Here is a 27,981-nt window from a genome sequence, read left to right on the forward strand (position 1 = left end):
ACTCTGTGTAATTTTCATTATGTGTGGCTTAACTTTAATATTACTTTACTATCTCTTTAAAGACTTTATTTTTAAAATTATTTCTTTATATAACTGCATATATTCCTTTTCCCTCTCTTTCAAGCCTAAGTACATTTTTACACACATTGTAAACAGTTTAGAGTTTTATTCCATCTGAATCTCTCTTATTGTGAATCTATAATTCTTCTCTGACCAGGAGAGGTCCCCCTGCCCCACCAGACAGGGTTTCTCTGTGTAGCTTTTGTGCCTTTCCTGGAACTCACTCTGTAGCCCAGGCTGGCCTTGAAATCACAGAGATAACCTGCCTCTGCCTCCCAAGTGCTGGGATTAAAGGTGTGCGCCACCACTGCCTGGCCCAGGAGAGATTTTAAACTGTTATTCTGCATGGCTAGGCCAGATATTCTGGGCCTGTAGGCTGAAGATGGATGCCCCAACATTGCAGAGGAACGACTGTCTAGGCAGCCAAATGTCTTTGTTGTTAGATAATATTACATCCTCTGGGTCTTTGATGGAGTTGAAGACTAGATAGTTATATTTGCACTTTTCCTTAGTTATGTTAGAAAGTAAGTTAGGTGTAAGACTTTGGACTCACTAAGATAGGATAGATAATGTGTTATTTTATCTGAATATGAAAACTACAAATGGACATAATATTCTAAATGTAAGTCTTACTTGATAACTGCTTTTGTTGTATATAGTTTTACTATATTAAAATTAAATATTTCATTTTTACTTAGACAAAAGGGGGGAACGTAGAATATTATTTTAAGATACGTTACATTTGTTTATGCTGTGGAACATTTGTTTTAATGATGCAAAGATGTGTTGCAATCTTTTATGTTGTATTTGTTTAACTCGGTGAAGCTGTGTTACTGTACCTGTGTAAAACACCTGATGGGCTAAAAGAACTGGCCAATAGCAAGAGAGGAGAAAGATAGGCAGGGCTGGCAGGCAGAGAGAATATATAGGAGAAATCTGGGAGAAAGAAGGAGCAAGGAGCAAGAGAACAAGGAGAGGACAGCAGGGGCCAGCAACCCAGCCACCCGGCCACCTGCCACCGCCAGCCAGCCACCTGCCACCCGGCCACCCGCCACCCCGCCACAGAGTAAGAGTGAAAGTAAGTATAGAAAGAATTAAGAAAAGGTAAAAGCCCTGAGGCAAAAGGTAGATTGGATAATTTAAAGGAAAGCTGGCAAAAAACAAGCCAAGCTAAGGCCGGGCATTTATATATAAGAATAAGCCTCCGTGTGTGGTTTATTTGGGAGCTGGGTAGCAGGCCCCCAAAAGAGCAAAACAACAATCTCAGAAGAGGAACCTCAGTTGAGAAATGCCTTCACCAGATGGCCTGTAAGCAAGTCTCTAGCACATGATTAATGCCTGATATGAAAGGGCCCAGCCTGTCTGGGGTGGTGCCCCAGACAGGCTGTATCAGTTTCTGCCTCAGTTTCCCTTGTTGATGAATTGTAAGTCAAATCGCCTCTTTCTTCTCAAGCTGCTTTTGGTCATGGTGTTATCATAGCAAAAACAAAAACAAAAACAAACCCGTTTAAAGACACTTTACTTGGACTCCCAAATGATTCTGTGCTTACACATCTTTTGGTCCATATCAAAATTGCAATTAAATAGTTTTAGTACATTGAATTATTAAGCACCTCTCCAGGGGGGCTGTGAGCTCCAAGAGAAAGTGCCATGTTTAATGCCCTAGTCTGCGCCCTGTGCTTGCACCTATGTTGGGCAGCGTACTTGACGAATGTCTCTCTCTACCTACGGATGCTGAACCCCAATCCTAACTGTAAGAGCAAGCACAAGAGCGAAGTGGGCGTGGAATGCAGCGCTGAGCTATCTCCCCAGTCACACTGTGGACGGCGCACTGTGGACGGCGCACGGCACACTTCCAGCTGTCCTCAGTGGCACCCCGGAGAGAATGCTTTCCATCTCTTTTTGAACTTCAGGGCCAGGCAGCTTTTGGCGGCTGTGGAAGGCGCAAGCTTTCCTTCCCTGGTCCTGCCAGCTGACTTTACTCAAAACTCTGGCTAGCAATCCTTGAAAGCATGTCTGTGGCTACTGAAAGCACATTTAAGGGAAAACAGTAACATCTGATGGTGGGAAATAATCCAGCTTTGTCTCCTCACAGCATTTAAATATCAAAACAGCGGCCTTCAGCTAATCAAATACATAGACCTAACTTCTAATTTAGTTCTTTTAAAATGTTTTATTAGCTTTCCAAATTATGAATAAAATCGTGTGGGGGGAGGGACGCTCAAAAAGAAAAACCCCGGGAAGGTATACAATTTCCCTTCCTTTCTTGCCCCGGGTGACAGTGGTTGACAGTGGTTAACAGTTTGTGTGAGGAGACAAAAATCCAACTTGTTGCCTGGACTTCACGTCGCTCTTCAGAGAATCGTGACCAACATAAAAGCAGTTTGGTCTGGAGACTGCCAATCTTAACATTTCCAGAGCCACCGACTCAGAATTCCTTCTTTTTGGTGACCCCATTCACGTGGCTCGACGCATCCCAAACAACTCGCACTTCTTTAGGCTGCTGAGTTTCGCTCAGCGTACGCGCTCGGTGGTCCAGCGGGCTGAAATCCAACCCCCAGCGCTTCGAAATTCAATGGCTTCCCTTTGGCTAACTCCGCCTGACAGCCTTCTGCAAAGAATCAAACAGGTGTGGAGTGTTAATTTCTCAGCGGGATTAACTCCAGAGGGTCGTTCTGAGGGCTCGGCGATAAGGACGGAAGGGGCGCTGCCAGGAGGGCCCCGAGCGGAGCGGGGCGGGGCGGGACTCGGTGCTCTGGGCATACCGGCCAGGCAGGCCCACCCCAGCCTTGTAAACTAGAGCAACTTCACCATCCGGTCTCGCCGGCTTCCCCGGGGCCTCACCTAGGCATGCAGCGCTTTGGGGAGCCTGCGGAGGCGCTGGGTCAGGGGCGAGCACCGTGGGTGCAGTGCGCTCTGCGCGTGGGTGTGGCTAGTGCCCACCCCGGTAGCGTTACGGGAGGCGGGGTGTCGGCGTTGAGATGGCAGGCTGCACCCAGCTCTTGGCGTCACGGTGCGGGCGCCCCCCCATCTTACATTCCTGGCTTTCTGACGCACGAGTGGAACCACGTGGAAAACCCATGTTTTTGACCCGAAGGCGCCGAACAGGCACCGACCTTAGGCTTTGAGCAGCTAGGTGACTGCAGGTACCGGGTGCGCTGAGAGCAAAGGTCAGGTCCACGGGGGTCCAGCTTTCCCACTCCTCACCTCCCAAGGTGGAACCCTCTCACCAACCACACGGAGCCGTCTAGGCCTAGCCACACGCCGGCCCTGGCCGGAAAAGGCCCTGAAAACTCTCACCGAGCGCCCCGCCGACAGCACCGAGAGGCCCCGGTAGCGGAGGAGTTTGGACTAGACCCTGAGTTGGAGACTCTGTCGCTGCTGTTTTTCTGGGGCAGGCTACTTCTTGGGGCAGGGGAGCGCGTCTTTGGAGCTGCGGCTCCCCAGTGGCGCCTAGGGTTTTCTAGGTGCACCGAGGGGCGGAGAGCCCGGCGGGGACGGGGCGCCGACTGGCGGGAGGGTAGGGGTTCGGCCTTTGCCAAACTTGGGCCAGGGGGCGGGAACGCGGCCGTCCCGGCGGTGACGCGCGCGGGTAGCGCGGCGTCTGATTGGCGCGCTGGGCGGGGGCGGGGCCGAAGGGACGCTGTAGGCGGCGGCGGGGCCGGGAGCCGCGGCGGGGAGTGAGGCGCAGCGGTAGCGGCAGCGGCGGCAACAAGTGCTGGAGCTGAGGCGAGCCGGAGCCGCCCCGACCCCGCCGGGCTGCCCGTCCGCGCCCTGCGCATGGAGCCGGAGCGGCGGCGGTCGCGGGGCTGAGCCGCAGGCGCGGCTGGGACGTGGATGCGGCCGCGGTCTCCCGCCCCGCCCCGCCGAGCTGGAGCTGCCCCTGGACAAGGTAGGGCCGGCTGGGTGGGCACGGGCCCTGCGTCCCGGCCCGCGCCAGTTCCGGCCGGTGCGGGCACCCTGCGCTCCCGCCGCTCCTCCGTGGCGGCGGCGCCTCCGCGCCTTCGGGTCCTCCTCGCCTCCCCCAGGCTCCTCGCCTCCCCGGCCTCCTCGCCTCCCGGTCCGTCTCCGCTCCTTCACATCCTCCTCACCTCCTCCCCACTCTCCGAGTCTCCACCTCCTTCCCGACCCTCTCACCTGCTCGCTCTCCCCCCGCCCTGCACCCGCAGGGAGAGGGCAGTGACCCCTGGGCCGCGCTGCACCCCGCGCGGGGCGGGAGGTGCGGGCCTGGGCGGTGGGGGAGCGTCGCGTGCGGTGTGCTGCCCCGCCCGCCCGCCCGCCCGCGCTGCGCCGGCCTCGGGTGCCGCAGGGGCAGATCAGGTGTTTGTGAGCCGCTGACGGCTGCCCCCCCCCCCCCCAGCCGCTGGCACTGTTACCTCCGGGTCCCCAAAGACTGGTTCCTGTGAAACTTCGGGAGAACCTTTGGCTTTGACCTCTAAAAAAAAAAAATATTCCACGCCGCCCGCGTTGAATGATTAACCCGACTCAGGACTCACGAGCTGGCCCTGCGGCTGGCAGGTGGGCGCTCCTGCGGGGCGGGACCCTTCTGGGGACGTGACACCCAGCACCTGGTTAATTGCGCTCGCCTGGGGTCCTCTGAGCTCCGGGGTCTTGGGTGGAGAGGAAGCTCAGTGGAGACGACTCTTGAGTGTCACGGTGTGCGAGGTCATCTTGGAAAGTATTGCACACGTTTTGTAACCTGGGCTGGCTGCAGGGTGGCTGGTCTTTGCTCCCCTCCCTGAGGTGGTCCCAACTTGGTAGACTAATGGGAACGATTAAACCTGTTCTTCTGCCACGCACCCACCCCCACTCCCCGCAAGCCGTGCTTTTCGGGTTTCGAAGCCAGTGGGTGAAAATGGGGTTCCTGTTATAACAGATTCTTTCAGGGTTTTGCATGTATTTGGGGGAGCGTGTGTGTGTGTGTGTGTGTGTGTGTGTGTTCATGAGGAGGCCACTGGACCTTGAGTGGAACTAGGCGATTGGGACCAGGACCCAGCCCAGAGCGCGCTCCAGTGGGGTTCAGACCTCGCACCGAGAGGGACCCGCCCGAGGGCCCCAGTGACTTTTCCCACCGGACCCAGTCTGACTTCTGTTTTTTGTCTTTTTTTTCTAATAAAGATTATGAAACTGGTGGAATTTTTTACGCACAGTCCGAGAGCTCTTCATATTTGATTAGGTTTTAAGACCAAAGAAGTGTGCTGGAGCCCTGTAGAACTTGCCGGAGTAATTTCCCCCTTTCCAGCGCGGTGGTCTTTTTTTTATCTGCTCGGAACTTCTTTCCCAGCGTGGAATACTGCTTTCTCCCCGGGACTCTGCCTGCCGCTCTTAATTTAGTGTTTTGTGCAGATAGCAAATACAGTAAACTGCCCAACTCCCCGTTAAACTCAACTGAGTGCCTTCACCAGTCTCGTTTCTCTGCCACGTGCTGTTAAAAGACTAGTTTTCCTGTATGAGCCGTGGTTCCCCTACTTAGTTTCGGAACGGGATACTTGCTTTGTAAGATTGTTTTTGAACACAAATAGGATGCTTTAAGTACTTAAAGAGATCACAACGAAGTTCGCGCTGGTTCAGCTTCCGCTTGCCAAAAACAGGGATCTGTTGTTGGAACGGTTCAGATATGTCTAGCCTGAAATCACCCAAGCTTGACAGATGGAGATAGCCGCTTTTTAAGACCTAAGGAATGAGGTAGTCTTTGAGAAAAACAAACATAATTTGCTTATGAATTGCTTTCACCCAGCCCACGTGCTTTTGAAGGCCTGGGCATAGAGATGGCTTAGGGTTTTAAAGATACCATTCAAAGCTGGACATGGTGGTACATGCCTCTGATCCCAGCACTCAGGTAGAGGCTAGCGAGTCCCCGAGTTCCAGGCCAGCCTGGGCTATAAAGAGAAACCTCGAAAAACCAAAATAATAATTTTTTTTTTTTAGATTTATACTAACAGTTATGCTAAAAATGGGGAAGGGGAAATGGATAATTTGCTGTCTCCACTAACTGCACTGTTTGTTCAAATGTGTGCATATGCATAAGGGTTATATTAGGAAACAAGATCCAAATATTGCCCATCTTAAAATGATGCTGGTTGGTTTAAAAGTTGGGATATGCTATATTAGAAATTTGTGGGGCTTTTTTCAAATGATGGAGAGAAAGGATGAGTCTTTGTTCTCAAACTTTGAAACGGCTACTGTTATGTTTTTAAACCACAATTTAGGGTCAGGTGTGGGGCCTATATCTTTAATCACAGCACTTGGGAGGCAACTGGCAAGCCGATTTTTAAGTTCTAGGAGAGCCAGAGGACTCTATCTCAAGAACGATCAATCAATAATCCATAATTTCAGATCTCTATCAGACCTGTTTTCACGTTGGGTGGGTGCTGTTAATTAGCCCTAACTCATTTAATGAGTGTAATATTTGACTCTTTGGGCATTTTTAAAAAGCTTTATTGGACAGTCTGTTCATACTTCAAAACTTAAGTATAGTTCATAAATACGAGATTTTGCAACCGGGCTAGTATTTGGTAATACAACCTATTATAGCACCCAAATAGTGGTATATAAATTACCAAAACTCAGAAATTATCATAGCAGTCTTTTGTCTTCTGTAATTGCTCTGGGATCAAAAAACGTGATCAGTCGTCTGGCATTTTTTGGTGTGTGAGGTGAAAGAATGAATTGAGTGAGGCTGAACTCTATCCAAAGCGGTATTTCCTAATTGCTGAACAGAAGTCACCCAGTGAAGGAGATAACCCCAGCCCAGCTCACCCTCCCTACCCCAGATGTGGTTCCAGCTGCCTTCTCCCTTCTGGAGTGGGTGTTTGATGGCTATATTAAAATGGTAGGATGAATATATGCCTCTCTGGAGAGGCAATTACTGTTTGGATAAGAGGCGTGTGCATGTGTGGGGTGAGGCTTTTTGAGAATTGATGTAATGATTTCATCATCATCCACTGGTAGAGGCTTTGCCAGTCTGAACAAAGCCTGAGAACCATTTATGGTTTGATAGAGGACTTGTCCCTGGGCATCCTGGTACGGTTACTACTGGAAAAAGTTACTGCTCCTGAGCCTCATACTCGTTTCAACTGTATGTTGCCCCTATTTTGAGTTTCTTTTGCTGCCAGCTTTGTTTGCTTGGCATGGCTTCATATTGTAACAAGACCCAATGTTTTTGACAGCCAGCATTGTATCTGATTAAATAGATGCATATTTTAACATTTATGCACTTCAGGTGTCTACATTTTATGTAAATGTAATAAATTATTACAAAATGTAAATGTAATAATTAGAAATTGTTTTCTGTTTTTCTGTAGACAGTCCCTTCAGATTTTTTTTTTTTAAATTCTGAGGGGAAATTCCCAGTAGTCAGGAAATCGATACTTTCTACTTTCATTCTGTGACATTTTAAACTAGGTTTATTTAGGTTCTTCACTTTTTTTTTTTTAAAACAAACAAACAAAAAAATCCTTATTAACCAAGGTAATTGGTTTTAAGAATGTAGGCTTTCTGAGCTGTGAAAAGGTGGTTTGGTTAGTTAGGAACAGGAACTTGGAGTCAGTTGTCTGAGGTTTTTCTTTTTGTTAATGACACAGTGGTGAGTGTGAGCTCCAGTTTATGAAGAAATGGGAATTTCAGCTGCTCCGTGAGGCTCCTGTGCCCACCCCTACAGGGCGACGTCATTGCAGATGTCACTCACAGCACTGTAGGTCGTCTTTACCTGCCCCTAGTTAATTGGAGTCAGTCATAGCATATGTAGTGTTTTCTGAACAGTGGGGTGTGACTCTGGTTTTACCACTGCTTTGTGATTATGGTGAGTTGCTTGGCCTCCCTGAACCATGAGATGATGCTAGGAAAATGAAAGCAAATGATAGAACTAAGATACCTGGGTGGGTGAGATACCTTAGTGAGTGTGGGGTCCCTGCCATCAAACCCGACCGGCGGAGTTCAATCCCTGGACCTCGTGGGCATGGTGGAAGGAGAGAAACAACCCCCCCCCCAGGTTGTCCTCTGACCTCTACCTGTGTGCCATGGCTGATGCTCACATGCGTGTGCTCATACATGCAAATTTAATAAAACACTAGCACTACACCTGAGACGGTGATAGCTAAAGGAATTACATATTCTCTGTTTAAATAAGCTATATTATAACATCGAATTAAGTCTTGTTTTGAGGCTTGGGACTCAATGTGTAGCTCAGGCAGATCTTTAAACTCTGATCTACCTGACTCTGCCACCCACCCCAGCACTGGTATTAAAAGTGTGCAGCCCCACCCCGGCTAACATAGGGCTTTTATTGGAAGTTAGAAATAAAATCTGTTGATGAATACCTTGCTGTGGCATTTAGTTTAAATAAGATGTGTTCTTAAAGTTGATGACCTCCTGTTTTTCATTTATCTCTGATAGTCCACATTGAGATGTCCCTCCCAGAGCTGTTTGGGCACCTGCATGGTATGAGTGAGCTTGTAAAAGGTGAGGTGATGAGTGCTCCTGAAGGGCCCTGACGAAGCGCCCTAAGTGCTCAGACAGCATTTACCACTCCATGTTTTGTGAGGGAATTATTTCAGAAGTGAGAGCACATTGCCAGTGGTTTTAATTGCATGCTTCATGCTGGCCATTTAAATCACTCGGTGCATTCCAGTCCTGTGCGTGTTAATGGGTACTTCTCATTCTTTAATTGCAACATCAATGATACTTTGCTGTTTTTTTTTTTCTAAAAGGATCTTTTACTTACATTTATTTAGAAATGATATCCAAGCTATCTTAAAGGGAATTGCCTCTGGTTGCCCTGCGAGTTAAGGATAACTCCTGTCACCAGCTTCCTGTGTACCCCCTAGGAGCTCACCTCTGCATCTCGGCATTTCTGGAATGGCCAGGAAAAGCATATTGCTGGATGAGGTGACACTGACCCCTGTGGGTCTGCCTTACAGGGTGCCTGACAGACACACCCCGGCCTCTCCTGGGATCGACTCCTTTGCCCACAAAAGCTGGCACAGTGCTGCTGGCCGTGTTTGAGAGGGAACGACGGATCGTGGCAGCTGTGTTTGCAGGTAGATGGCTGTCGTTCTCGGTCCTGTTTGCTGCCATTGGGTCTGGAGAGCGCTCGGCCAATAGAGGGTGACAGGATCCGATGGGAGCAGGCTGAGAGAGGGAGGACCCAGGAGCAGGCTCAGCACCCTCCTACCTCGGCTTTGGAGAGCAGGAAAGGTGGGAAAGGCCGTGCAGAGACAGAAGTTCTTGCAGTTGTTGATGAAGATGAGCTTGCGTAGAGAGGTGGCTCAGAGGCCTGTTACAGTTTGTGTCCCTGCAGGACTGTCAGCTTCCTGTTACACGGCCTGATGGGTTCTCACAAGCTGAGGATCCTGTAAAAATCGAAATGTCTGGAGGTCATTCTGTGCTGACCCCTCCTGTCTCTGTTGGAATATCGGAAGTTCTGGTGTCTCCTACGGGAATGTTCCACCTTTGATCCTCTCCCCCTTTCCCATCCTGGCCTTTGGCTCTTGTGCCCACCGCTCCCCTTAGTGGCCTCAGTCCTCCCCTTCCCTGGCCATCGTTCCTCTTTGTTCAGCATACTTAGCAGCCTCTTCAGTGAGCCTGCAGCCTTATTTTTATTGTCTATTTTAGGCACTGCATGTTGGTATTGGTTCACTTCTCTCATTACTCTTGGAGGGAAAATCTGAGGGCCTCAGAATTGGTCCAGGGATAAAGTGTACGTTGCATTTGACAGAGGAGAGAGGTGAAAAAACCAACTCATAGGGGATGGGGTGGCATTTGGAAACATTAAGGAAGGTGTGGAGGAGGGTGTGAACCCCCAGGCAGGTCTGATTGGGTGGAGTCTGGGGTAGTATCTAAGAGGGTCCCAGCCCAGCAACAGACTTGGCCCAGCTCTACCGAGGTGGGGCGAATTTTGAGGACTCTGGCCAGGATCCAAAGCTGCCAAGAGTCAGGAGAAAGAGGGAGGGGAGGGCTGAGGTCATGACCAGTAGCGTTGGGCCTGGAAGTCAGCAGAACTCAAGAACTGTGACAATCCCGAAGGGAGGGAGACTGGGAAGGTCCAAGCAGGGCTAGGAGCAGAACAAGGACAGTATGCCTGTGACCACCACAGCGTGCAGACATTGGGGATTTGCTGTTTGACCCTGGCTCTAAGGGAGCAGTGTCTGATGTTAGCAGCATGGGAGGCGAGGACAGTGGCCTCGGGGCAGGCAGCATGACAGCCCACTGCAGAGTTTGCTGAAGCTGTTTTCACTTTGTGGCTGACAACCAGAATTCTGGCAGCCATGGCAAAGTTTAAGGGGCTGTTTCCTACCCCTTTGCAAAGACAGGATAAAACTTTAGGGTTGGCTGGTAAACACAGCTTTAATCCAGCACGGGGAAGCAGAAGCAGGCTAGTCTCTGAGTTTTAAATCCAGACTGGTCTACATAGGGAGTTCCAGGCCAGCCCAAGGCTACCTAGTGAGACCCTGACTTCAGACGTCTCAGGGCCACATTCACACACAGGTGGGTAGAATGAATGCTCTAAGTCTTGAAGTTAACATTCTAGCCAGATTCTGTGACCCTTGAACCCCACACTTGAAATTCATGTTCAGGTTTTTAAGAAATTGTTTACGTTCTTTGAAATGCACTTTGAGGGGTGTGTGTGTGTGAGAGAGGGAGAGAGGGGGAGGGAAGAGAGGGAGGAAGAGAGGGAGGGAGAGAGGGAGGGAGGGAGGGAGGGAGAGAGGAGGGAGGGAGGGAGGGAGAGAGGAGGGAGGGAGGGAGGGAGAGAGGAGGGAGAGAGGAGGGAGGGGGGGGGAGAGGAGGGAGAGAGGAGGGAGGAGAGAGAGGAGGAGGGAGGGAGGGAGAGAAAGAGAAATGAACCCTTTAGGTCTGGCCTTAGATTGTCAAGGGGAAACTCAGTGATATTAAAAACTAAATTATTTAAATTACTTGTCTAACACTAGAAAGGATCCAGGTGGGTTTATTAACCGATGGCACCTCTGAATCTCTGAGCTTGGCAGTAGAGAGTTCAACCAAAGATGGAAAATATTTAGGGAGGGGAACCCAATAGAAAATGATACAATAGAAAGTAACGCTGCAGCAATAGAAGTAACACAAGTTAAAGGTACACCCGTCAGCTACTCCTGTAGCTCCTGAATTGTATTAGTCTACCCGGCTCTGTGGGGCATGCTGGGTGCTGAGCCCTCTTATGTGAAGGCTCATGGGGGACTTTGAGAGTCTTGAGGTCCTGGGCCTACTCCCTGATGGGCACCAGATGTACCCTGGTTGCTTTGATTGTTGAAGTGGGAGACAACCATTTTACTTTTCCTTGCCACATAAGGAATTATTCCCTTCAACGGAACTTAAAATATCTCCCACAAATACTACTATTTTTAACTGAATGTTTTCTTTTGAGTTTTTGTTCTCAAGGTTCTGGTGGGTCGGCTTTAAAAAAAAAAAAAAAAACAACCCTCTTTATAATGGAAATTTTCAAATCGGTAGAGGTGGTGAAGCCTCTGGGGCAATCCTGCTGTTCTTGCCCCACCCTGCCCATATCCTGTCTGCCTCAGGCACTGAGCAGGAGGGAGAAGGAAGGGCCCCTAGGTGGGGTGGGGCCAGCCAGCCAGCCAGCCAGCCCGCCCGCCCTGGCGATGGCTGCAGCTCTGTGTTCCCTCCAGCACGTGCTGGGGTGTAACACTGAGGTGACTGGAATCTCTTGTAAAGAGGCTGGGGCTGGGTTTCCAGGCTGCTCTGCCTTGTGCCCGTATACTGAATGAACACTAATTTTTCTTGGCAAGTGGCCAGAGAAAGATACATTACTGTTTCACCTCTTGAAATATGTAGCCATTAGTCTTGGTTGAATTACTGAATGATTTCTCCATCCACCTTTAACAGGACTTTTAGATGAAAGGCCAAAATGTCATTATTTTTGAGGATGTGTATTTTAAATCTATATGCTTTGTTTTTATGTTTAAAAAACTTAGCTGAAACAGTCCGAAGATATCTCTCAGTAAGTGGTTGAAGTCCAAGCAGCCTCCAAGAGGCTGGAGGAATCAGATGGGGGTTGAGAGGAAGGATGGCTTGTTTGTGTCACCCCAGGGTCACATGTCACTAGGAACATAGTCTTCTGGGAGAGGATGGTCCCTTAGCCTAGAGAAGAGCTGGCATTGCAGAGGCTGCTGCATGCGTAGGATGACGAGTGATGCCTGACTTTTATTAGCGGAGTGCTGGGGGAGCATCCATCTTGTAGGGAGGGCTCTTGGGGGGTACTGTACAGTACAGCCTCTCTCTGGGCTCAGAGCCAGTTCAGCTTTCCTGGAGCCATTCTGTTTGGGAAGCAGGCCTGGCAGGGAAGGTACATCCAGGGACTAGATCGTCTCTTCCTTAGTGGGATGGACTCCTCGTGATTATACAGGGTCCACAGAGGAAGGTGGGGATTGAGCCTGACCCTTCAGGGGTTGGGTAGAGCTGAGAAGCAAGAGATCGCCCAGCAGCTTTGAGAGGATGGACAGGGGCCAGACCCTGTGAGAATGCTCAGCAAGGATTGGGGGATGGCCATCTCCTCTCCATCCCGCTCTTCCATGCTGTCCTAGGGGCACAGGGTGGAGGGCATTTGGGTTTCTAGTTCCTGCTGCCTCCTGCTTCTCTCGCGGAACCTCAGGCAGGTTTCTGATCCTAGGGGCCAGCTTCTCCCTAAAGTGAAGAGACTTAGTGACTGCTTTCCTGGCTTAAGCATTCTGTGGGCCTTTGGTATTCTTACGGCTAGGAGGAACACTCAGTCAGTGCCTGAGGACTTAAGTGTGCAGTTTGTTATTTAAAATTTTCTATTTAAAGGAAACCTGGACCAAAGTTATATACAAAGTAATGAGCGTCATTATTCTATTTTATTTTGCCTTGCTAAGAATGGAACCCAAGGTCTGGAGCATGCTGGACAAGCGCTCTGCTACTGCGCTGTATCACAGGCTCCATTATGGTTTTCATGCTCGGGATTTTGTTTGAGCCAGACCTATGTATTCCAGACTGACCTTGCATTTACTATGTGGTGGAGAACTTCTGATCTTCCAGTTTCCATTCCTACTGATCTTCCAGGCATGCACCACTACCCCTAGTTTGTGTGGTGCTGAGGATCGAATCCAGGGCTGCTGGCGTCCAGGGAAGCGCTCATCCAGCTGAGCCACATCCTCAGTTCTCAGGCCTGTTTTCAGAAGAGTCAGACTGCCGCCCTCTAAGAGACTCTAAAGCTGTAAATCAAGGAGCCCTGGAGTCTCAGACTGCCACCTCTTATTTTCCTTGGTGTCGTCTTCACAGTAACCCAGGACATGGTCTCTTTTAGGGGAAATGTGTCACCAGAATGAGAAGTTGAGACTTCCCACAGCAATTTATTAAGTTACTTAAAATAAACACAATGAATGTCATTGGTATAAGTTTAAATATTTATTGAAGTTACAAAAGAAGATAATTATTAATGTGCTCAGTGCAGTCCCCACGCGCCGAGTGGGAAGAAAGGGGAAAGAGAGAGAGGGACATTTGCCCCTGGCCCCCCCTTTTGGCGGGGGCTAGAAGAGGGTGCAGACCCCTTGGAGCGCAAGATGATTGTGACCATTCTAACAGTTACTTAGGTTTGTTTCCTAATTGCTTTTTCTGGCTTTTGAGTGTATGAGTCTATAGAAATGGGGAGCCAACTCCCAGCCCATCTCTACACTAAGACAACCAAGTCAAGACCAGTGGCCTGCTTATTTCCAGAAGCAATTACACAGTTTATATAATGGGATTCTGTTTCTAGTCCAGTGCTATAATCTATGCTTGTGCATTTTTATTAATTTTTAATTGCCTTCTTCTTCCCTTTCCCTACCCCTTGGGTCTGTGTGTGTTTATAGACCTACTTAATTGTGACTATTTCCTGAGAGGTATTTCCAGGTAGCTCTTCTGTCTTGAGGATGGTACTGGGTAATGTCCTAGTAATATTAGTAAGTGAAGTATTAAAGGGAGGAGGCTTATGGCAAGGATTGGCAAGTAGCCAGCCAAGGACTAGAGAGGGAAACTTATGGCCCTTGTATGAAATTAACCAAGAATGATCGTGTCAGGCAGTGTTAGATGCTTGGTTGAAAAGAGTAAGCTTCCCTTTAAGCCATGAGTGGCCCCGAATACTTGTTAACTCTGCTAACCTGGGAGGTGAAGTCTGGAGGACCAGGCGCTCAGGTCATTCCTTGTTCGGGAATTCAAGGCCAGCCTGGTTAGACACCCAGTCTGGAGACAACAAAACAGTTTTCCTTTAGGCCCTCCTGTTTCCTCCCCTGCCCCTGGACCCGGGTGTGTTCTCATCCTCACATTTGTTGTCTGTGGAGTGGCAGATAAGAGTCCTGGTGTCCTGTCAGTCTTGTAATAAGTCCGATAAATGTGGAGGAGATGTCGGAGGGAGAAGCAATAAAAGCCATGGGGTGGGGAGTGAGAGGTAAGACAATGGACGTTTTGTTTTGTTGTGTTAATGAACCAGAATTTGTTTACTGTGCAAAAGGACTTTGTGACCAGTACTTCCCACTGCAGACTGACAGTGACGTGTCGCCTCTCCCTGTGGGTGACTTCAGCACAGCAAGGTTCTTGTCTCTGGGGGCTTTGATCCTCTTCTGTAAATGAGGTGAAGGGTCTGTAACCCTGGTCTAGGAGTTATTTTTCTCTGCACTTGGTCTGGGCTCTGGGAAATGCATGTGTGTTGTTGGGAAAACATGTGAGTGCAGTTGTACACAGGACTGTTTCCAGTTACCCTTTCTGTCACAGGCTGGTTATTTTCGGGGCAGGTGAGACTAGGTTGTGGCCATACTGGTTCCCTCCAGTCAGGCTCTGCTGCTGGAGGGCAGCTGAAAGCTAAAAATTCTAACAGAAGGTTTGCACGGACATGTTTGTGGCTGGGCTAGTTTAAGCCTTTGCCAGTCTTTCATTCTTTAGTGTGAATGAGTAACTAATCAAGAGAACTCATGAGTCATAAAACCCATGGCATGAATGATGCCTCTTAGCAGGCCAGCATGCCTCAGTCCAGAGATTGCTACCTAATTGGCCATTTGCAATATGTTATTATTATTATTGTTAACAAAAGTCTCATTCCTTGGTTTTTCTTAGAATTGTTTATGCCCCTTCAAGTATCAACAAATGCTGTGATTTCAGTTTCTCCATTATTTAAGAACTGCTCTTCACTAGAGAATCCTGTCCTTTTTGATGCTGTTGATGGAGTAGACTGTACAGGAGCACAGCCTCTGGGGTGGGTTCAAAGGTCAAAGCTCACCTCCACGGGGATTAGCTCTCTGTTCTCAACCTAATTGCTTCACTTTTGGGAGCTTTAGTGAAAACTAAATGACATGAGAACATCCAGACAGAATAATGGGCAAAGGACAGAGTAGGAAACTTAGGAAGGAAGTTCATGAGAAGATGATAAATGAAAACCAGGACATGTTCTTTTCTGGTGAAGTTAAGGGCACTGTCCTAGGGTGACCTTGTGTTCCTGTGTGTACTGTGACAAAAGACGGTCTGGCTTCTCCCTCTTCTGGGTGTGGCCACAGAACCTCCACTAGCTGCTAAACGACTTCAGAATTGTGTGTTCTCTCTGCCATTTTCCTGAAATGCTCAGAAGATGGGAAAAGATGGGTGGCCTGGTTATCACTTTTTTTTTTTTTTTTTTTTTTGGTTTTTCGAGACAGGGTTTCTCTGTGTAGTTTTGCGCCTTTCCTGGAGCTCACTTGGTAGCCCAGGCTGGCCTCGAACTCACAGAGATCCGCCTGGCTCTGCCTCCCGAGTGCTGGGATTAAAGGCGTGCGCCACCAACGCCCGGCTGGTTATCACTTTTTATCATAGTTGGGGGTTGGTCACAAGGGCCATGCTGTTAGTTGGCAGGAGTGGTCCTCTGTGGTAGGTGGGTGCAGAGCAGGGGAGACAGACTGCTTTATGGAAGACCTGCCATTTCATGTCTGTGTGACACAGCTGATCGGTTTTCACTTTTAGGCAGAGCTGTGAAAGATTGGCAGCCCCGCCCAGCATCTGTCTGGTTAGTGTTAGCGGCAGGTTTCTCTGAGGAGGAGAACCCCTGGGTCCACCAGCTCCTGCCCACCCTGCCTTAGAGGCTCCACAGCCCATCTGCCTGTAGTTGCTTTGTGCTCCACCCACTCTTGTGCACCTGCTGCTCCCATGCTTCTGAAATTAGCCCTGCTGTGCAGCCCCCTCAAGGCCTGTCTCATCCCTCGCTGTCAGTTAAAGCTGTGCCGTTTATTGCCTCTGCTAATCCACTGAGCGGGACTCTGTTTGGTGGTCTCCTCCTTAACTCCAGAGTTACAGGAACAGCAGCATTATGCAGAGATGACCCTGGGTTGATGGTGTAGAGACTGTCAGCTTGCACTGGTTCATTGGTCACGTACCGCCTCTGCTGCAGGTGCCTGACCTCTGAAAGTAGATCTGGCCCTTTAGCTGTTCCCTTTACTCTCTTTGTAAGTTGGCGGTTCTTGCGTTGCTGGTAGGATGAAGAGATTTCCTTTCCTGGGTTCTTGTCTATAAATGATGAATATGTGGTTCTCTTTGGAATGTTGGTTGCTTTTCTTACCCTCCCTGGTGCCAGGGCACAGCTTTCCCCAGTACCTGGCAGTGCCGTGTTCTCACTCTGGCAGCATAGTGAAGTTGCGTGGCTGAGACAGTGGTCTGTACCCAGCCCTCGCCCTCATGTGCACCTACCCGGGCCCCTGGGGCTGGCTGTGTAGTGAGCTAGCCACCTAAGCTGTGTCCTGAGCTGCACTGAGCTGCTCTGGTTGCCTGTAGTGACTTATAGCTCCAGGAGCACTGGGACATTTCTTGAGATTTCCTCTCAAGTCTGACACTGACCACTATTTCTGAAGCTCAGGTCCCCTTAGTCCAGAAAGTCTATGCTTCCTGTTGCTCTTCAGTACTTAGGAGAATGAGGTGGATTTATGTAATATACATATTTCATGTAATTCACTAGCCCACATGTAAGTGGCTTTTCTGATATCTTTTTGAGAAAAGGTTGTATGTATTTAATTGGTCCAATTCCTGCTTTATATTCACTGTTTTCAGTGACCTTGTCAGATGCTGAATGAATGCTTTGGAGGCACTGTGTCTTGGTGTGTAATAGTGCATCAGAGACCTTGCCTGGAGCAGATGCCTATGTTTGGGCCACCCTGACCAGGAGAGGAAAGTGAGCTGGTGTGTGTGTGTGTGTGTGTGTGTGTGTGTGTGTGTGTGTTGGGGGCGCAGGGGAGGGGGGGGGTTCCAGCTCCAGGAGCAGGGAGGATGTGAAGTGAGGCTGTGTTCAGTAATGCCTTGACTTCACTGGGGAGCTGCATGGTCAGGGAGGTCACGTGTAGGCTGATCAGCTCGGGAGTAGGGCATTGTAGTGAGCATGAACTTCGGGTTCTCAGGGTGGGTATGGGCTCAAGGCTTGATGAATGAATGCAGAGGAAGCTAGGAGGAGATGTGAATGACAAGATGGAGGTAGGAGCCCAGGATGTGACTGCTGGGTAAATGTAGGGAGCAGGAAGAATCAGGGAAAGAAATTCTGGGGTTTCCCCATGCCCAGAACCTGACCTTCTGCAGAGAAGCAGTCAGTGTCTGTTAGACATTCTGAAACCGTTCAAAGCTAGTTTCAGGAGTTAGAAGTGTTAAACATGTGCCCTCCTTTTGGAGGTTCAGTGGGTGGATGAAAATGTCTTAGTGAAGGACAGAACTGAAGAAATGTGCTGTATTTAGAATTGGATGGCAGAAGCAGGAGCCCCAGAGGAGAGCTGTTGAATGACTTGGTATGTAGTGTCTCATTCCCACTTTACACAGGAGGAAGCAGCCTAGCACTGATTAGCCCAATGGAAGATGTCAGACCGGCTTTCAGCCTGAACACGGGTCTAGGTTATCTCCATCTGCTACCCCTATTTTTAAATTACATAATCTTTCTACTGAGGGACGTACAATTCTTTTCAGCTCTATTAAAGACAGGGCAAGGTGACCTGTTTATTTTCCCCTCCTTTTCTAAATGTTCTGCATGTATTTGTTTGAAGGATAAATAGAGGTAGATTTAGTTTTTTGTTTTGTTTGTGGTGCTGAAGATGGAATTTAGGGTCTCTTGCATGCTGGACAGGTGCTCTGCCACGAGATTAAACTCTAGCCCTGTGATTAATTTTTTTTTTTAAACGATAAATTCCATTTGAGCAAATTGGCCATAATGGGTTGTAGAGGAGTAGGTGAGGATGAGAACATGTCCTGCCAGGCACTGGTCTGCACTTCTGCCTCTGGAGACATATGGCTAAATAGACTCCTTGGAAGTACTTTTCCCTTGTAATTTTGGACATGGAGAGGAAAACTAGCAACTGGGAACCAGTTCCTTAGACGCTGCCTGTTCTGTGGCTTGCAGATAGAAAACACTGGCAGGCACACTTTCCTAGCCTGGTGCCATGGGGGACTCCTGAGGCTCCCCTGCCCAGCCCTGGCAAGAACCTGGGCCAGGCCTCTAGTACCCATTAGGGCAGAACTCTAGGAAAGGCCCAGGCTTTCTGGCCCTGCTGATCACTCTCTGGTAACCTGCCATCTGCCATTTTGCTGGAAGCTTTTCTCCCCACGAACCACTTAGCTGCAAACTGTGTCTGCCTCCGTTTGCTTGAACAGGGCCCAGAAAAGGCTGGCAAGGAGCAGCCACAGATGGGAGGTGAAGGTGTCAGAGAGATGACCTCATTGACAGCAGCAGGGCACAGGAACGAACAGTGATGAGGCAGTGTGCTTGGGCTGGCTTCTCTCTCCTCTGTTCTGACATTGGTCGGATTTGAACAGCAGTGAGCAAAGCTCCGTTTAGAGGCCCCTGACTCATTCTCCTGTGTACAATCATAAGTTGGACTTCTAGCCTTGTCTTAGCCTGATTGGGTTGAGGTGACTGATCACTTCTACTTTATTAGAAAGGTCCTGCCTTTTTTTCACTCCTAACATTGTGTGTTGGCAAGATTTCTGTGCTAAGTAGACTTCAAAGCAGGAAAGTTTATTTGGCCTGTGCCAAAAAAAGAGGTTTATTTAGTCCATGCTCACTTTGTCACGTTGCGTTTGGGCCTTGGTGGCCCCATGCATCATGGTGGGAGCATGTAGTGAGGGAGCCTAATGACAATCGGGAATGAGTTGAAGAAAGAGGAATAGATTGGGTCTCACTTTCCCAACCCTCTTCCACTAGAGCATACCTCCGAAAGGTTCCACCAGCACCGAGGAGTGGCCAGGCAGGGGACCAGGCCTTCGGAGGACATTTGGGGTCCAAGCCCCCCACAGCACCTTGGTACTGTGGCACTGCAAGGCACTTGGTGCAGGCGTTAGGTCTGGCTTGATGCGTGGCTGGCGTTGTCCCTGGTTGGCTGTGGTTGCCTGAGACCCTTGAAATGGGGTCATGGCTCAGTGAGAACCGGTTGTCAGGGCTACCCTGGTCATCGTCAGGTGTTTGCTGACCAGTAGCTGCATAAGTGTTTACATATCTTTTAGAACTGGGAGGAACCTCTTGGCACCTTGAAGGAAGGAGGCTGTGGCCTGCGTAGGTAGAGTTACACCAACTGGGCGTGGCAGTGCGATGGTCTCCTGCAAGTGTGTAGGCAATAGGCCAGGACACAGCTGCTGCTTAGTACAACAGGGAAATCTTAAAATCGGTGCCGTTTGACAACCGTGTTTTATGTGGGGAAGAAGAAACTAAGACACAAAGTCTCAGGCCCCAGCATCTGGCTTGGTTCCTGCTCTGTCCTGATGGTATGGTAAACCTTTCTGGGTTCCAGGGCAAGTCTGCCCTGGCTCAAATCTTGACTCTCACCACTGGCCAGGAACTGGGGAAACTTCCCTCGTTTATGAGAGGGCCAGAGTGGGATAATTCTTCCCTGCCTCTTGCATCTGATTTGTAACTTATGGTACTTCTGTGGGTTGAAATGTATAAATATAAAATTTTAATAATTCAGTAATTTTAAATAAAATAATTAAAAATTATCTAAGATTAGTCACTGAAAATGTGACTAGTATTCCTGAGTTCTTTTCATCATGGTCCTGCATCACTTGCGTTGAATCCCAGCCTAGCCATTAAGCAGCTGTGTGATCTGGGGCAGGTCCAGTCACTTGGTGCTCAGTGTCTCCATGGGTCAGTGAGGGGAAGAGCATTTAGAATAGCTGCTTGGGAGTATTGCTGGTTCCAGGTGCCAGCAGATGCATTTCACACGTTCCTTCTGTGTCTGAGAGCCTTTCTAAAAAGTGGCATGGCCCTCTGAGCGAGGTGTAAGCAACCTAGGTGGGATTCGGACAGAGCCATGGGAGGGTGGAGGCAGGCTTGGAGGGTGGAGCCAAGCGCTGGGGCTTTATGCGGTGGCTCCGTCCAAGGTCCCATGGGTATGAGAATGGCAGTGTGGGCAGCATTGAGGAACCTTCTGCTTCCGTTACGGTTGGTGTTACTGCCCTAGCGGCCGCTAGTGTGTTGTACTTTCTCTGGGCGTTCGTGTAGCTTGGGCACGGCAATTATGTTCGACAACTTTCTTCTCTGTTTGGTAATCCCTTTCTTGCCCCAGCATCGCCTTTCTGAACAGTTTAGTTGCAAAATAAGAAAGGAAGTTCCTTTTTTGTTAAATTCAGTTACAGTGTTGTAGAAGTCTGTTCCTAGCTGGGTGTGGTGGTGCACGCCTTTAGTCCCAGTACTCAGATCTGCCTGCCTCTGCTTTCTGAGTTCGAGGCCAGTTTGGTCTACAGATTGAGTTCCAGGATGGCCAGGTTGACACAGAGAAACCTGTGGAGGTGGGGTGGGGTGGGTGGGTCGTCTCTGAAAAGTCTCCATCCCTGTTGGAAAAAAATGCAAAAAGTTTTTCCTTAAATTCTGGGTCTCATAGGTGGTGGTGGTGATGGTAGTGGTAGTGGTGGAGGAGGGGAGTAGTTATGCCATTTCTCCAGCATTGGTGTAAGTATTTCTTAAATTCTTTTAAAGCAATGTAACTTCTGGGGGGGGGGGAAACGCCAAAAACCACAAAATGGGCTTTATGTCTGCAGTGGGAATTACTTAACTACCTGAGAGCTTTTCCCATGTGTTTTTTTTTTCTTCTTTCTTCTTCTTCTTCTTTTAAATGGGATCTTTGCCTTATTATCTTCCCTTCTATGAACTCCACTTGTCAGAGTCTAAAAGCAAAGTTCTCTTACAAGAGTCAGTGTCTAGGTCACAAGTAAGAGATACCATCTAATGCTGGGGGGATATGCAGTCGAGAATCTGGGTTGTTTTTCATCCCTCTCCTCAGGTAAGTTTGAAGAATACCTGTTTGAAATTGGTGGAAAGGGTTCCTTCAAACGTTTGGGGACTCTGAGTCTTCTAAGAAAGGCTGGCATTTCCTGAAGGGCCCAGGAGCTTTCCTGCTCTCCTCTTTTCCTTTCTTCGAAGGCTCTAGGCCACAGATGTGTATAATCTGGACCCAAGGTCTCTAACCTTTTCATTCTTGAGCCAACCCCCAGACTTCACCAGTTACCTGGAGCAGAATGAGGTTGTACCAAATTGAGAAAAGAATGTGTGCAAAGAGCCCACTCCAGGATCCAGCTCACCCTTGAGTCTTAGGTGATATTCAACCCATCCCTATTTTCTTTACTCATAAAGTGGCATCCTGTGAACTTGGCAGGGGGTAGGGTGGGGTTTTAACAGCCAATGGGGTAATAGGTAGATGCTCCATATATGACCTTGAGCAAGTACAGTTGAAAGGATGGTATCCCTTTAAGTGCATTTACATGTCCTCAAGAAGGATTAGTGGACTGGAGAGTTGGATTGTCTCAGTGGTTAAATACACTGGCTGTTCTTTCAGAGGACCTAGGTTTTGTTCTGAGCACTCACATGGTGGCCAGCAACAGTCTGTAATTCCTGTTCCAGGGGATCTCAGCCTCTTTCTGGCTTCTGTAATGTGTACAGATATACATGCAGGTAAAACACTCATATATATATATATATATATACATACATATACACACATACATATATACACACATACATATATACATACACACACATATATACACATGCATACACACATATGCATATATACACACAGTTGTACATGTATGTATATGTAGATATGTATGTATGTATATGTATGTATATAATCAATAATTTTTAAGAAGGATTGATGGACTTAGGAGAATGTCTGACTAGATTTCAGTAATTCCTGGCCCCAGCACCTAGACATGTGACTTGTTGGTTTACCTGCAGTCTTTTCCTCTTGCTTATGCTGCATCTTCGGAGAATTCACTGTAGAATTTCACAGACTGCTATGTTAAAGTAGCGTGTGTGCTTCACTGTCTTCTTCTGCAAGCTGTTGTCTTTTATTTATTGATTTTTCAATTTTTTTACTAAATTGAAAATATGTCTAAGTGTTCAGCTTTTGCCTATAATTACAGTGTGTACAGTTTTCTGTTGTTTTGTTTTTGGCTTTTGGTTTTATCGAGACAGGGTTTCTCTGTGTAACAGCCCTGGCTGTCCTGGAACTCACTCTGTAGACGAGGCTGGCCTCAAATTCATAGAGATCTGCCTGCCTCTGCCTCCTGAGTGCTGGGATTAAAGGCGTATGTAACCACTACCTGGCTTGTGTCTACTGTTTTTGTTGTTTTTTCCTGAGTACCTTCCCAAATGTTTTCCTCACGATAGTTCTCTCTGTTCAATCCCATACTTTTCCTTGTTGCCTCTTTCAGAGGAGAAAGAGCCCACAAGAAGGAGACTAGGAGTTCTGAGGGAAGAGCCCCTCTTTGTGTGCAAAGGTGCTTGTGGACATGAACATTTACCTGCCACAGCACAGTGTAGAGGCCGAGACTAACTGCTTGCGCTGGTCCTCATCTTCTGCGATGTGTGATGTGGGCTCTCTTTTGTGGTGGTGGTGCTGAACCCAGAGGTTCTGTAACCAGTACCTGTCCTCCTCTAGGAACGCAGGGACTACAGGTGTCCTGCATGTGCCCAGCTTCGTGTGGGTTTTAGGTGTTCAAGCTCAGGTCTTCTCCTTACATAGCAAGTGCTGCACCCTCAGCCCAGAACATCCAGTTTAAAGAGAACCATTTTCGGAGCCTGGAGAGATGGATCAGTGATTAAGAGCACTTGCAGAGGGCCAGATTTGGTTCCTAGCACCCACGTGGCAGCTCCTAACCATCTGTACCTCCAGTTCCAGGGGAATCTGATGCCATTTTCCAGCCTCCATGGGCACCAGGCATGCACGTGGCACACATGAATGCATGCAGATAAACACTCAAAACACATAAAGTAAAATAATTTTTTTAAAACATTTATTTATTTATTATGTATACAGTATTCTGCCTACATGCATGCTTGCAGGCCAGAAGAGGGCACCAGATCTCATTACGGATGATTGTGAGCCACCATGTGGTTGCTGGGAATTGAACTCAGGACCTCTGGAAGAACAGCCAGTGCTCTTAACCTCTGAGCCATCTCTCCAGCCCCCGTAAAATAATTTTTAAAAAGAGAATGGGAACCTTTTATTTTTGAATTGTGTCTTTTGAAAAGTCTATATTGGGTGTGGTGGCACATCCCTGTAATCCCAGTCCTTGGGAAATGGAGACAGGAAGATCAGATATTAAAAGATGGTGTGGTTACACAGTAAGTTTGAGGTCAGCCGAGTTACGTGTGACCCTGTTTCCAAAAGCAGTCAAGCTTAAAGGTGCCTGTGACTTTTCTAAATTAAACTATTAATTATTTATCAGCATCAGATACTAACAAGATTTTGTAAGATGTACTCACATAGTCGGCCTGAGAAGGATGGAGCAGTTAGCTAATATTCACCCCTGTGTGGCCAGGGCTGCTTTAAAACTATGATTAAAAAGGCACGCGTGTTTTGTGGTTTTCATCTTGTAGCTCCTCTGAGCAGCTTTCCTTTCTGCTGCTCAGAGGTGGGATCCTGGGGAGCTGGGGTGGGGGAGTGGCCTGTTTGAGTGTGTCACTTTCTCATGTGCAGTGGCCTGGGGAGTGGTGGTTTATGTTTTTGTGGAGCTGTTTTAGAACAAAATGAAAACATTGAGACATTGGGAGAGACCCCGTGCATTTGGGCCCAAACAATATAGCAAGACTCTGCCTCCCACAACAAACTACCCAAGAAAGACCCTTTAATTGACTGAGTTGCTCTTTGTATTTGTGGAGGTTTGGTTCCTGGATTCCCTCAGACATAGAATTTGTGGGTGCTTAAGTCTTATGAAATGGCAATTTATATATAACCTGGCCCACTCTCCTGGGGTACATTTAGTTTCTTGTTGTTGTATGAGAGTCTGGTGTAGCTGATGCTGGCTTTGAACTCCTGGTCTCCTGCCTTACCCTCATAAGTCAGTACCGGGAATAGAGCTGTACACCACCACTCAAGGCTCCCTCTTGTGTGCTTTAACAATCTCTCCTTTACTTACGATGCTTGCTTACTACAGTGTAGACACTGTGTAAATAGTTGTTATACTATATTGTTTAAGAAAGAATAGCAAAAGGAAGTCTGCAGTGTTTGTTAGGCACAGGCAAGTTTGGTTTCCTTTTTTAACATTTTTCATTATTTTATTTTGTGTGTGTGTGTGTGTGTGTGTGTGTGTGTGTGTGTGTGTGTGTGTGATCTGTGTGTTTATCTGCATGTATTCCTATCAAATGTGTGCCTAGTGTCTGAGAAGATGGGAAGAGAGCGTTAGATACGCTAGAACTGGAGTTACAGATGATTGTAGGTTGACATGGGTGCTAGGAACTAAACCTGGACCCTCTGCAAGGGCAGGAAGTGCTCTTAACTGCAGAGCTCTCTCTCCAGCCCCTTTGTGTACTTGCTCTGCAGTTACAGAGGCCTTAACTAGGAGCTGTCTGTGGTAGAGCCGTTTGACAGTCCTCAGCACAGACTACTAGATACATTACAAGAGACAAAGCAGCCTTGAATTTCTATGATCTGAGCTGTCTGTGATGGAAGAGTTTCTCAGTGTTCTCAGAAGAACAAATCCTTTTCACCTTGGAACTTGTGGTTAGGAGCCAGTGAACCTAAAACAACCCACTAATTTGGATTTTATTTACGTTAGTAGGTTAGGAAATAATTCAGTGTTGGGTCTGTGTTTTTAAAGAAATGACAAATTCAGAGTAAATGATGTGACATTGTATGTAGTGTAATGTAATATATAGTAATGTGTGCACATGTGCATATTGGATCACAATAAAAATTATGAATTATTGGCAAGTTTGCAAAGCACTGATTTGTATGTACCCTTTTAAGCAGTTGAACAACCATGAAGTTATTTATTTAGTGATGCTTGCCTCTACCCACTGAGTGTCTAAAATAACGTTGATAATTAGCCATTACTTACTTAGTGATTGCAGTGGGCCAGGCATGATTTCAAAAGCCTTGATACAAAAATCACATAGTTTCTACAACCAGCCCACTTTACAGGTGGAAAATTGATATTTAATTTCAACCAGAGCTGGTGAATCTGGAGTTCCTATTCTAAAACATTTCTTTTTGGGAAGACTTTTAAAAAATAAAAAAGAATGGGTCTCACTGTGTAGCCCTGGCTGGCCTGGAACTCAGTGATTCATTTCCCTCTTGAGTTATTGGAAGTAAAGGCATATGTCACCATGCTAAGGAGCTTTCATGAAGCTCCTTAAAAAAGTAAGAGACCTAAAGTGTACATGGAATTCAAATTCAGAGTTAACTAATGTTCTTCCTTAACCTTTATTCCAGATATGAGAAATGAGTGTTGGACGTCGAAGAATAAAGTTGTTGGGTATCCTGATGATGGCAAATGTCTTCATTTATTTGATTGTGGAAGTCTCCAAAAACAGTAGCCAAGAAAAAAATGGAAAGGGGGGAGTAATAATACCCAAAGAAAAGTTCTGGAAGATATCCAGCCCTCCCCGGGCGTACTGGAACCGAGAACAAGAGCAACTGAACAAGTGGTACAATCCCATTCTGAACAGGCTGGCTAACCAGACAGGGGACTTGTACATGTCTCCTAACACAAGTCATCTGGGCTACTGTGAACCTGACCCAAGGGTCATGACAGCTGTGACAGATTTTAATAATCTGCCGGACAGATTTAAAGACTTCCTCTTGTATTTGAGATGCCGAAATTACTCACTGCTTATAGATCAACCGAAGAAATGTGCAAAGAAACCTTTCTTACTGCTGGCAATTAAGTCCCTCATTCCACATTTCGCCAGAAGGCAAGCAATTCGGGAGTCTTGGGGCAGAGAAACCAACGTGGGGAACCAGACCGTAGTGAGAGTCTTCTTGTTGGGCAAGACACCCCCAGAGGACAACCACCCTGACCTTTCAGACATGCTGAAGTTTGAGAGTGAGAAGCACCAGGACATTCTCATGTGGAACTACAGAGACACATTCTTCAACCTGTCCCTGAAGGAAGTGCTGTTTCTCAGGTGGGTGAGCACTTCTTGTCCAGACGCAGAGTTTGTTTTCAAAGGCGATGATGATGTGTTTGTGAACACTCATCACATCCTGAATTACTTGAATAGCTTATCCAAGAACAAAGCCAAAGATTTGTTTATAGGTGACGTGATCCACAATGCTGGACCTCATCGGGATAAGAAACTGAAAGTACTACATCCCAGAAGTCTTCTACACTGGGGTCTACCCACCGTATGCAGGGGGAGGTGGATTCCTGTACTCTGGCCCCCTGGCCCTGAGACTGTACAATATAACTGACCGGGTCCACCTCTACCCCATAGATGATGTTTATACTGGAATGTGCCTTCAGAAATTGGGCCTTGTTCCAGAGAAGCACAAAGGCTTCAGGACATTTGATATTGAAGAGAAAAATAAGAAAAATATTTGTGCATATATAGATCTAATGTTAGTACATAGCAGAAAACCTCAAGAGATGATTGATATTTGGTCTCAGTTGCAAAGTCCTAATTTAAAATGCTAATGTACATCTGTGCTACCTACATTTCACACAGAGGCCTATCCTGTCTAGTTCCCACATTGTGCTTTCACAGTAGGGCGACTTCTGTGTGAAGCCATCAGCCTTGATGAGTAGCATCCGGGCCTTCAAGCCCTTCAGTTCCACACCTTTGTGGCCAGAGAAAAGCTGAAGACAATTCATCATGGCAGGATGGTTAGTTCTGACCCTTCTTCTGGCTGCCGGTCCTCAGTTTCTAATTTTTCCTTCTCCAAAATCAAGTTTAGAATTTGACCATGAAGATCTTTTTTTTGTCCTTATAATGGTATACTCCTGTTTCCATTATAACCGATTGGCTAATTTTGATTTTGTAGGGCATGATCTGGTGTTTTTGTGAAATGGAATTATGTTTATTTTCATAAGGTTTTGATGGATTTTTAAAATTGTCTAGAAAGTAGACTGATGTTAAAATTCCTGTCACCCCAACAGTATTCTCCTTGTTATTAGAACCTGTCACTTTCTTGACAAAGGAAAGTCACTGTGCAGCATGCGCAGTTCACCTCCTCTGGCCTTAGGCCATGAGAAGGGCAGAGGATTTTCTTTTACTTGTGTTTGGTTTGCTGGGTGGCATCATGATAGCTAGCCCAGTTTTAGTATTTTGGAAATCCTGAGTGTGATTCCCTAATGGCCAACTGAAGACTGAGTAGCCCGACAGCCATATGGGTTTGTGAATGTTCACTGTGAGTCAGGGAAGCATTTGTGACTTTTGAACTTGAAATGAAAAGATAGAATTTGAAGGCATTTGCTTAAGTGGCTTGTCAGTTTAAAACTCCAGGATTCTTCTTGCCATGTTCCACACATTGCTTAGATGAAGCTCTCCGGGTAGTGATGCTTCCCTCTCTCAGTGTAGAAGTGCCTGTGTTTTTATTTATTGTTCAGATCAAAGACCAAAACATTTTCTTAAAAAATATTTTGTGTAATATTTTATTTGTATACAGTGTTTGTGAAATATTTAACTAGAGCATGATATTTTATTTTATTTTTCTCATTTTTTAATTAGTTTTTTGAGAATTTCATACA

General features: G+C 47.3%; 1 protein-coding gene and 1 long non-coding RNA gene across 3 annotated transcripts; one reads left to right on the forward strand and one right to left on the reverse strand.

Moving 5' to 3' along the window:
* Nucleotides 1–2,213: 2,213 nt before the first annotated feature.
* Nucleotides 2,214–3,586, reverse strand: LOC119088625. 2 transcript variants are annotated; one of them, XR_005092297.1, is made up of 2 exons: nt 3,268–3,586; nt 2,214–2,671 (listed from the first exon to the last, which is right to left on the reverse strand). It is a non-coding gene; the product is annotated as an uncharacterized LOC119088625 (long non-coding RNA). The 2 variants fall into 2 exon arrangements; XR_005092296.1 differs by having other exon boundaries at nt 2,905–3,586.
* Nucleotides 3,587–3,722: 136 nt separating this feature from the next.
* B3gnt2 (UDP-GlcNAc:betaGal beta-1,3-N-acetylglucosaminyltransferase 2) lies at nt 3,723–27,891 on the forward strand. Its single transcript, XM_028876351.2, is given in 3 exon segments — nt 3,723–3,952; nt 25,725–26,594; nt 26,596–27,891. Coding segments are annotated over 2 exon segments (1,194 nt in total). The 5' UTR covers nt 3,723–3,952; nt 25,725–25,733; the 3' UTR covers nt 26,929–27,891.
* The last annotated feature ends 90 nt before the right edge of the window (nt 27,892–27,981 follow it).

This window comes from Peromyscus leucopus, chromosome 10, assembly GCF_004664715.2.
Source record: "Peromyscus leucopus breed LL Stock chromosome 10, UCI_PerLeu_2.1, whole genome shotgun sequence".
In the NCBI taxonomy this organism is placed as follows: domain Eukaryota; kingdom Metazoa; phylum Chordata; class Mammalia; order Rodentia; family Cricetidae; genus Peromyscus; species Peromyscus leucopus.